The sequence below is a fragment of the Spea bombifrons genome, chromosome 1 (assembly GCF_027358695.1).
Source record: "Spea bombifrons isolate aSpeBom1 chromosome 1, aSpeBom1.2.pri, whole genome shotgun sequence".
NCBI classification, from domain to species: domain Eukaryota; kingdom Metazoa; phylum Chordata; class Amphibia; order Anura; family Pelobatidae; genus Spea; species Spea bombifrons.
Genome location: NC_071087.1, coordinates 163,009,153 through 163,020,047, shown reverse-complemented (window position 1 = coordinate 163,020,047; position 10,895 = coordinate 163,009,153). Strand labels below are relative to the sequence as shown.

At 49.2% G+C, this 10,895-nt stretch overlaps 1 protein-coding gene across 6 annotated transcripts in view; it reads right to left on the bottom strand.

Moving 5' to 3' along the window:
- Window positions 1-7,970, bottom strand: part of UBAP2 (ubiquitin associated protein 2) — a 23,075-nt gene extending 15,105 nt beyond the window's left edge. For 4 of the 6 annotated variants that reach the window (XM_053448491.1, XM_053448505.1, XM_053448513.1 and 1 more), the window contains exons 1-2: window positions 7,735-7,814; window positions 201-334 (exon numbers count right to left, since the gene is read on the bottom strand). In XM_053448491.1, the coding sequence (XP_053304466.1) occupies window positions 201-293 (93 nt within the window). In that variant the 5' untranslated portion in view covers window positions 294-334; window positions 7,735-7,814. Of the gene's footprint in view, window positions 1-200; window positions 335-7,734; window positions 7,815-7,882 lie in introns of those variants that run through there. The other 2 variants (XM_053448497.1, XM_053448521.1) reach the window with 2 other exon arrangements.
- Between the last annotated feature and the right edge of the window lie 2,925 nt (window positions 7,971-10,895).

Sequence of the window (10,895 nt, the reverse complement as noted above, 5' to 3'; positions counted from 1 at the left end):
CAGATAAAGGGAGTTTATGGGAACAAGACCAGGTTTTTGGCGATGAATGCGACTTACATTGCCGTGTACAGCGCTGAGTTTAAGGGGGGGGTGTTATCCATGAAACTTTAAGAACTTAACCGTTTGTACGCCAAAGGAAAGACCTAAGCAGAGGCTGAACATCACAAGGCCCGTGTGGCCGGCGAGGAGCCCGTACGTACCTGTACCTGTTTCTGCGGCTGTGTCTGTGGAGCTGAGATCTGTGTTTTCTCCCGAGTGCCCCGGGTGCGTTCACTTCCCACCGAAGTCATCATATACAGTATATACAAAACAATGTATGTACAAAATAGAAAATCTGGGAGAGAAGAGAGAAACATTAGCACAAAAATAACCGCAGAACAACTCAAAGAGAGGCGGAGTCATCGGACAGGGCGGAGTCATCAGACGGGGCGGATGAGGATCCGCCCCAATAACTCTGCCCCTCTCAGCGCATTCATCTCCCCACCCGACGGACGCAGTTCCTGCCGAACGCCAGCCACGAGACAAAGCTTCCCGGCAATATCTTTAGATTTAAGGGGAATGAAGTCTGCGCCGGACACGATGCAGAACCCTAAGGATATCCCGGACTGGCTCCTAAACCCCCGGGGGGGGGGGGCAAATACGAAAAAAAAAAATGAATAAACTTTAATTACGAGTCACATTGTAATTCGTAAAAAATATTCCAGAGACTGCAGCGTTGCCACGTTGGCCACCAGCCTCTCGCCGAGGAACGTAATAAATCAGGTGAGCAGCCATTAGAGAAACTGAACTATCGGGTTTCATCCAGAAAGCCCTCGCCGAGCCAATTCTGGCAACCGAGGACAGACAGCTGGGTCGGCTTCAGAACAAAGCGGAGAAAGCACTCAGAGAGCGGAAATCTCGAGGCTCCGTCTGGTCAGATCCCCCGCAGACGGCCGCGCCGGAGACCGATGGAGCCGACCCACCTCTTCCATTAAACCCCCTTAATTATTATTCGCGGCCAAAGCAGACAACGAACCGATCCGAGCTCCGACAGCCTAACCGCGTCATAACCGCGGGAGGATCCAGAGGCCAAGTGAGCCTTACCGCGGGGGGAGTATTGATGCGGAGGCAGAAATTATCTTGCCCTGAGAGCTAACAATCTAAAATGAATGTTTTGAGATAAGACTTTGGTCTAGGCGGAAAGATACTTTTTAGATGACTTTTACTAGCTACAAGGTCATGGAACCGATTTACTAAGCAGTGAGTCAGTTTAATGGATAAATCCCGCACAATTCCAGTCGCTGAGTGCAATCGCACGGGTTTGTGGCTTAAAATACATGTTCCTCATCAAGGATCATGTATTTTAAGCCACAAACAAAGCAATTAGAATGTATTACAATCTTATTTACAAAGTAACTAACGTGCAAAGGGGAAAAACATATATAAAGCACAAGCCATTTAAAATGTAATATATATATAATATAAATAAAATCACACGCATGCGCCCTAGAATTCAAAAGTTTGGGGTCACAAAAGTCCTTGTTTTTGAAAGAAAAGCATTTTGCTCATTAAAATAACACGAAACTGATCCGAAATCCAGCACAGACGGGGTTAATGTTGTAAATGACTATTGTAGCTGGAAACGGCTGATTTTTAATGGAATCTCCTCATAGACGAACAGAGATCCTCTATCACTCCCATCACTCCTGTGTCCCAATGATCCTTTATCACTCCCATCACTCCTGTGTTCCAGTGGCCCTTTATCACTCCCATCACTCCTGTGTCCCAATGATCCTTTATCACTCCCATCACTCCTGTGTTCCAATGGCCCTTTATCACTCCCATCACTCCTGGGTTCCAATGGCCCTTTATCACTCCCATCACTCCTGTGTTCCAATGGCCCTTTATCACTCCCATCACTCCTGTGTCCCAATGGCCCTTTATCACTCCCATCACTCCTGTGTCCCAATGGCCCTTTATCACTCCCATCACTCCTGGGTTCCAATGGCCCTTTATCACTCCCATCACTCCTGTGTTCCAATGGCCCTTTATCACTCCCATCACTCCTGTGCTCCAACGGCCCTTTATCACTCCCATCACTCCTGGGTTCCAACGGCCCTTTATCACTCCCATCACTCCTGGGTTCCAATGGCCCTTTATCACTCCCATCACTCCTGGGTTCCAATGGCCCTTTATCACTCCCATCACTCCTGGGTTCCAATGGCCCTTTATCACTCCCATCACTCCTGGGTTCCAATGGCCCTTTATCACTCCCATCACTCCTGTGTCCCAATGGCCCTTTATCACTCCCATCACTCCTGTGTTCCAATGGCCCTTTATCACTCCCATCACTCCTGTGCTCCAACGGCCCTTTATCACTCCCATCACTCCTGGGTTCCAACGGCCCTTTATCACTCCCATCACTCCTGGGTTCCAATGGCCCTTTATCACTCCCATCACTCCTGGGTTCCAATGGCCCTTTATCACTCCCATCACTCCTGGGTTCCAATGGCCCTTTATCACTCCCATCACTCCTGGGTTCCAATGGCCCTTTATCACTCCCATCACTCCTGTGTCCCAATGGCCCTTTATCACTCCCATCACTCCTGTGTCCCAATGGCCCATTATCACTCCCATCACTCCTGTGTTCCAATGGCACGTTGTGTTCGTTGATCCAAGTTTAAAAAGGATAATTGATGGTTAGAAAACCCATTTTCAGTTATGTTAGACAGAAACGTCCTTGTTTTCCATGAAAACAGCTGAGTGACCCCAAACTTCTGAACGGCCGTGGGTGATATCTATAAATATATATATTATTGGGTACTCGGTAACTATAAGAGATCAAAGTTTTATATATTGGATGTTCAATAGCCGCTCGCTGACACGGTAAGCAACGTTGTCTCACTCAGAGGAGCGTTTCGGTGACGGCCGTAACCCCATTACTATTTCCAGCCGAGAAAGAAACAGGAAACAGAATTCCTGGAAGCCCAAGAACTCGCCTCCTAAAAATAACCGGGACGCGGGACTATCGGCAGCTATTACTGCTTCCTACGAGCAAACGCTTCCACGAGGGAGAGGGGAGCCTGAAAGGCAGCCGACGCTCCTCGTGGCCGCAAACATCCCGAGGGAAAGTCCGACGGTCTCGCTAAACGTTCTCGATCCACCTCCCTGCAGAAAAGGCACCCCTGATAAGACGAAAAACCTCCTGGAGCGCCCCGCCAAAAGCAATAAAGCAATTAACGTCTCAATGCATCAAATCCAATCACGTAAAGCAGCAGTTCTGATTGGGCGAGAGGCTCCCGCGTCTGAACGCAGCTCCATGTCCCATCTTCATCCATAACATCCCAATTTAACCCCACGTGGCGTTTGCGATCCTCATCACCCTGTCACAAAGTATCTTTACTGGTCGCCGACTAATAAGTTGGCATCAGACTGGCGGGGGGTACTTAGAGCCATAAACACACCGGACCGACGCGGGTTTACTCTCGTCACGAGCCTCGACGTACACATCCCAGATGTAATGCATTCCTGCAAGCGCCGCTGCTGCCGTTACACCGCACCTTACTGTACCCGAAAAGTAAACAGCAGAACAAAGGAGCACCAACGGCCGGATCCCGCGTGCGAGACGCCAATCCTGCGGGAGCGAACGCGCTTGGAATCGGTACAGCACCGAGTATCAGTTTACACGCGCAGGTAACGCGGCGTCACATTAGAAGGTATGTCGGAAGGAAACGGGACAGAGGGACAGTATTTTTGTGTCGCCGCGTGGTGTGTGTGGGGGAGGGGTTCGGAAAGGATTCTTTATGTCCATGTATAACGACTAATAAGATATGGAGCGAGCCGTCCAAAGCAAAAAAGGGATGACAGATGAGGGCCGGTATTAAATGAAAGCCGAGGGACCCTTCTGAAGGAGGAAAGTACAGAAAAAGTACAGAGCAGTTCTTGATCTGGGAGCCGCCATCTTTGTTGAGGCAAACATGGAGGAAAGCACTATTATCACAAGCGAATCTTCCGACATTGCATACACACAACTTAAAAAAAATTGGCTCTCGTGTGGACGGGTAGAGTGGAAATTTTACAAATTCTACCCAAAAGCTGGACTCCAATCCACGTCGCCCCCCTTACTACCCAACGGTCGGCAAAAAAACTAACATTTAGGGGGATTTGTGCACAGAAACTAGAGTTTAATATATAAAAAAAAGCCATTTCCGTAACGTCGCAGGCTAAATACCATCGTGGGAGACGGAGGAAAATAATTCAGTAAGAGGGGCTTAGAAAAAGCTCTGAAATCACATTATTCCGTTTATTCAGAACGGTTTCTATTTGCTCCCCGCACGGAGGTGAGGTACGAGGGCGAGTTACCTGCCCAAAACAAAGGAAACGACTCCAAAACGGAGAACTACGCATGGGGTCCAAAGAGTTCGTTTCCAGCAGCGTAAAGCGAGGGTTATATTTACTTCTGCTGACCGCACCGTCTGCCGGGATGGGGGGGGGGTGAAGACGCGTCGTCTGTACAGTTAACGCAGGATTACATTCCATGTATAGCATCCCCCGTTAGCTTCTCAGGCGTCTAAATTTAGGACATGCATTTAGTTGGGAAAACACACAGACGTATATAACACGCACACTCACAATCACACACGCGCGCTCACAATCACACGCGCGCTCACAATCACACACGCGCGCTCACAATCGCGCTCACAATCACGCTCACAATCACACACGCTCACTCAGCTGATGCTCTGATATGAGACAAGTAAAGCAGATTTCTCTTATCCGCTGCCCTGGGAATGTAAAGGTTACTGTAACCCGAAGACCCCAAAGTATAATAGGTGCCACCAACTGCCAAGGAGCCAGGCTTTCCACCGACAAACATATCACAACATATATATCACCCCGTACATATTATATACGCCGCGTGTAATACCGTGTAACTGTGCAGGCGCAGTCATCTCAGACCCCCCCGGTTAAGAAGGCAGCGATTTGTTTATTAGTATAACGGCACTCATTTTGTAGGATATTTCATTGGGTTACAGGAACGCAGAGGGCCTCAAATAGCCCAGAGCCCCCCCCCCCGCATGCCCGAAATCCGAGCGAGCGTTTCGTAAGTGGCTCTCCGCGTGCGTTTAAACGGAAAACTCCTTCTCCCGGCTCCAATTTCTCCTCTGAAAGGAGCAGCTGCTTCCCCACCCAGCCTGACCTCAATCCAGAACACAGACCTCTCCCCCCCCTCCAACCACCGCTTACAACAAAGCGGCAGGAACCCAAGTTACACGTACAGGGGGAGGTATTTGCCGGTACACAAACACCCCGAGCCGCCAACTGCCATCCGCGGGCCCCGAACACACAATCGCTTCATCTCTAACATACAGATCCTCTTCTAGACGCGCATTTACACTCAGATAAGATGCATGGAAACCCCCAATTCCTATACATTACAGCTCCGTATATATTGGTTTACATAGCGCCATCAGATTCCGTAGCGCTGTACAACGTATACTAAACGATACGATAAAAGTTTACAAACACAAAGGCGCAAACGTAGACCGGTTTACTTAACGCTTCCTGCAAAACAAATAATTGTAGCAACAAAGCGTCTCAAGTCGCCAAAAGCTGGAAGTCACGCCGGGACGGCATCCGACGGACGATGAATTCCCTTCCATGATTCTTATCCGGGACAATCAGACAACCGGGCAGCGATTTACCCCGTAAACAAAAAAAAAAAGGTACAAATACGCGGCCCGGCGACCGGAGCACCAAAAGCCGCCGCCGAGTCAAACATCGAGGAGCTTGGACCCCGCTGTGTCCTCCGGCGCTCTCCGGGGGGCCGGCTCGGTGGGACGCTCAGCTGTCCCAAGTAAAGTTACAGGCATAGTGGTTTTAACGTCCATTGTTCGCAGCGTATCACACCGGGGCGGGAAAGACACACGGAAGCATCTAGAAGCCCTGGTCTGAGACTTGGTAAAACCGTGCAAACTTAACGAGACTTAAGTGCTCAGCCGTACATAACGGCTAACGGGTCAGCCGTGCCACGCGGCAACCGAGCAGAAACGGCAGGAAGCGAAGAGATAAACGCCTCGAATTCAGGGTTAGAATAAACCAAGAAGCAGAAAATGTGATTTTACAGACCGGGACAGATATATAATAATGTGTGTATATAATGTGTGTTTATGTGCGTGCGTATATTATATATATATTATATGTGTAATATAGCATTACATTTATAGAGTCTTTGGAGCCCCGCAGAGCATTTCCATGCGAGATACACTGCAGGCCCCCAAACACCCCGGCCTATCCTGATCTACAAAGGGTCATCGAGCAGCGTGTGACCGGGAACCTAAACAAAAGGGGAAAGGCAAGCTGTGAGCACCTGTGTGCATGCAGGCAACTGGAGGATGCCAGCCAGCAATAAACCCCCAAATAAATCTGGGCGCGAAGAAGAGAATGATTGATGTGTACTTTATATAGTAAAATAAAGCCGATATATACGAATGCCCCAGTATGTAGAAATCGGGGGCAGAAACTGAACTTAAGGGGTTTTTGGAAACCAGTAGCGTTTACTCGATAAACAGCATTACAGCAAAATGGATTTTAAGTGTTTTCCCATGCGTTATACATCACTATATACGACTATATAGGACTACGGAGCGCAGATATAAAGCCCCCATCTCCCGGCAGCCCCCTTTTTAGAATCTCTCCATAAGAAACATCGAGAGGCCGATGAGGAAGGCGTTCAGCAAAGCACCGGAGAACGCAAACGCCTCGTTAATGCGACCGTGCCCAAATAAATAGCGGGGTCCTAGCAGCAACATTTTATTGGCCCCACGAGGGACGTCGCTGGAACGGCACATTCTTCCTACAGAAGGCACTATAAAGGATAAAACGGCCCTGGAGGTGGGGGGTTTAAGGTGAGGGTTTCGGGAAAAGTCTGGGGGAATCGAGATCTCAAAACCGGGTCACTCTGGGGATGAAAGTGATGGGAAACGGCTGATAATGCATTAAAAGGGTTAAAGGGTTAAGCGCTGCGTAAATAAATAAAAGATAATACTAATAATAATAATAAAGGTCAGAGGGCATGAAGCGAGGGGGTCCCAGGGATTAACTACCGCTCAATAAAGACCCCATCTTCCCAGCTACAAGCCGGGTAACGGCAGAGGGCCCCAAACTCCTAACACCAAAAACACTATCTTACAAGAACAGGGGGGCGGGCAAAATAATTAAATAAAAAGGGAATTTGGCAAGCGATATATACTACATTACATACATACACCATTATACACCACATTATATATATACACACACATATACCCTTATACACACACACACATATATAACCTTACACACACACACACACACACACACATATATACATATACACTTTTATACACACAGAGGGGTCAAACACCGATTACAAAGACGTGATACGGGGGGGGCTGCATTCCTTCCTTACAGAGCCCGGGGAGGCAGATCTCCGTTTTGGGGGTCGATACTCCGGATATGCCGGCTCAGGCGGCGGGACCCCCATTCGAGCCGAGGGACCGTGTGTGCGGCCGGCGCAGGGCCCTTCCACTGCTACACGGTGGGAGAGCTCAGGCCGGGGGCGACTGCGACACACTGCGGGCCCCGGGCATGCGAGCCTCGCCTCAGCCCAACGCGGAGAGCCTGGGGTCTGGTTTCCTATCCCCATCGGCACTCTTGCTCCCCGCCCGCCGTTATCCCCGCTCCCCACCGCCCGCCATGCCCCCGGCCTCTCACCTGCAGCACAATGCGCCTCACAAAGCAGCAGCAACGGCGGCAGCGGGCGCCGTCACGTGACCCCTCCCTCCCCGTCACCTCCGCCCGCGTCATCAACCCGCGCCCCCCTCCCTTACCCAGCTGGATGCGGTCGGTGGCTGTGGCTTACCGGTGCGTGACGGCGACGGCTGCCCGGCCTCTCCTTAGGGCGCTCGGCGGGGACTCAGGGCGGGGGCGAGCCTATTGTCTGGGATTTGTAAGAGCGTGCGCGGCGCGCAGTGATGATGTCAAGGCCTGCGCTGCTCGTTGCTAGGGGTGACGCCGAGGGGGGGCAGTGTGGCCTCTCTTTGTGTTTGGAAACAGGATGGCTGGGGCGTGGGGTGGGGGATCGGTGAGGGGCCCCGGGCCCGGTATCTTTAAATAATAAGATTATAACATTTGCATGTGATTTTCTGTTTTACTATATTTTAGTATATTATACTGATATAGCGCCAGCAGATTCCGTAGCGCAGTACAATGGGTGTCTTACACGTTCAAAGTGTATAATCGTAACATCGAAGCCTGACATGGCTGCCCCGGACCGGCTGCCTGATGTGACTAAAATAACAACAAATATTTCACCGCCAGCTTAACCTGAGTGCAGTTTATGGGGCGCTTCATGGCAAAAGGGGCTAATTCACTAAAGCGAGAGTTTGGAGGAGAAAACACTGAACCCGGCAGCAGATCGGCCCCATCCGGCCCCCTTCTAGTCGCCCGCTTCTTCTGCTGTAAAGACTCAAACCTTAATCAGTCGTTGGTCTCGTCTTAGATTCAGGAGCCGTATCCCACGCATGTTTAATACCCTCACTGTATTACCCTCTACCACTTCTGCTGGGAGGCTGTTCCACTTATCTACCACCTTCTCAGTAAAGTAAACATTCGCTATGGATTAAACATAAATATCCCTATCAAAAGGGTTGAGCCCAGCATCATGTATTGGTCAGTGAAGGTGACCTTCAAGGAACCTTCGCTGATTTAAATATGCTGATGGCAGAGCCGATACCCACCAAGGTCGGTCTCCGCCGGTTCAAAAACCACAGGGCGTACCATTACGTCCTCGTCACCTACGGCTTGTTTCCGAGGATGTAATGGTACGTTCCGGGTGGATCTGCTCATCCATAGAGACCCGTTTATCAGCTCATTCTATGTCATAGATTCCCCTCATAGTGGGAGGTTTCTGCCTCCGGCTACCGGGAGCTCTCTATACGGGATGCGGGTAGGAGGTCCAGCTGACATCACTGGGGGGCCTCACTGGCATTGCAGATGGTCCTGCTGATGTCACTGGGGGCCTCGCTGATGTCATTGGGCGGTCTCCCCGGCGTCATGGGACCCAGAGATTGGGGTTCCCAGGTCATGTTACGTGTATACCAAAGGAGCAGCCATTTTAACTTCCGATTCAAAACAATATATATTAAAACCTCTCCTATGGGAGCAGCCATCTTCACTTCCTGTTCACTCTAGCAGTGCGATTATTCCTCCGAACAAAAACCACAAACTGCTGGTACTTTAATAATTTAGTTATTGCTACAAGTTTTGAGAGTGATACAGCCCCCTCTTTAGTCCCTCTGCGCCTTACATCCCACTTCCTCCCCTGATGCCCCTCTCTCCTCCCCTGATGCCCCGCTTTTCTAGGAGGTCGGAATGTTTGCTGGGTATGAGGGGATCGCAGGGTTCTACAGCCCTAAAAGCCCCGATAATGTGTATAAAAACAGCAAGAAACGGATTTATAAATTAAACGGGGTAAATAAATCCCACTATTCTTCTTCTAAATGCCCCACTCAGTTAGACAAATACTCAGCGATAGGGCACAAATCCAATTAAAATGAATGGTTATATTACTGTATACAGCGCTGGGGGTTATATTACTGTATTGGGGGATTTATATTACTGTATACAGCACTGGGGGGTTATATTACTGTATACAGCGCTGGGGGTTATATTACTGTATACAGCGCTGGGGGGGTTATGTTACTGTATACAGCGCTGGGGGTTATATTACTGTATACAGCGCTGGGGGTTATATTACTGTATACAGCGCTGGGGTTATATTACTGTATACAGCGCTGGGGGGTTATATTACTGTATACAGCGCTGGGGGTTATATTACTGTATACAGCGCTGGGGGTTATATTACTGTATACAGCGCTGGGGGGGTTATATTACTGTATTGGGGGATTTATATTACTGTATACAGTGCTGGGGGGTTATATTACTGTATACAGTGCTCGGGGTTATATTTACTGTATACAGCTCTGGGGGTTATATTACTGTATACAGCTCTGGGGGTTATATTACTGTATACAGCGCTGGGGGTTATATTACTGAATACAGCACTGGGGGGTTATATTACTGTATACAGCGCGGGGGGTTATATTACTGTATACAGCGCTGGGGGTTATATTACTGTATACAGCGCTGGGGGTTATATTACTGTATACAGCGCTGGGGGGTTATATTACTGTATACAGCGCTGGGGGGTTATATTACTGTATACAGCGCTGGGGGTTATATTACTGTATACAGCGCTGGGGGTTATATTACTGTATACAGCGCTGGGGGTTATATTACTGTATACAGCACTGGGGGGTTATATTACTGTATACAGCGCTGGGGGTTATATTACTGTATACAGCACTGGGGGGTTATATTACTGTATACAGCGCGGGGGGTTATATTACTGTATACAGCGCTGGGGGGGTTATATTACTGTATACAGTGCTGGGGGTTATATTACTGTATACAGCGCTGGGGTAATATTACTGTATACAGTGCTGGGGGTTATATTACTGTATACAGTGCTGGGGGTTATATTACTGTATACAGCGCTGGGGGTTATATTACTGTATACAGCGCTGGGGGGTTAATATTACTGTATACAGCGCTGGGGGGGTTAATATTACTGTATACAGCGCTGGGGGGTTATATTACTGTATACAGCACTGGGGGTTATATTACTGTATACAGCGCTGGGGGGGTTATATTACTGTATATAGCGCTGGGGGTTATATTACTGTATACAGCGCTGGGGGTTATATTACTGTATATAGCGCTGGGGGTTATATTACTGTATACAGCGCTGGGGGGTTATATTACTGTATACAGCGCTGGGGGGTTATATTACTGTATACAGCGCTGGGGGGTTA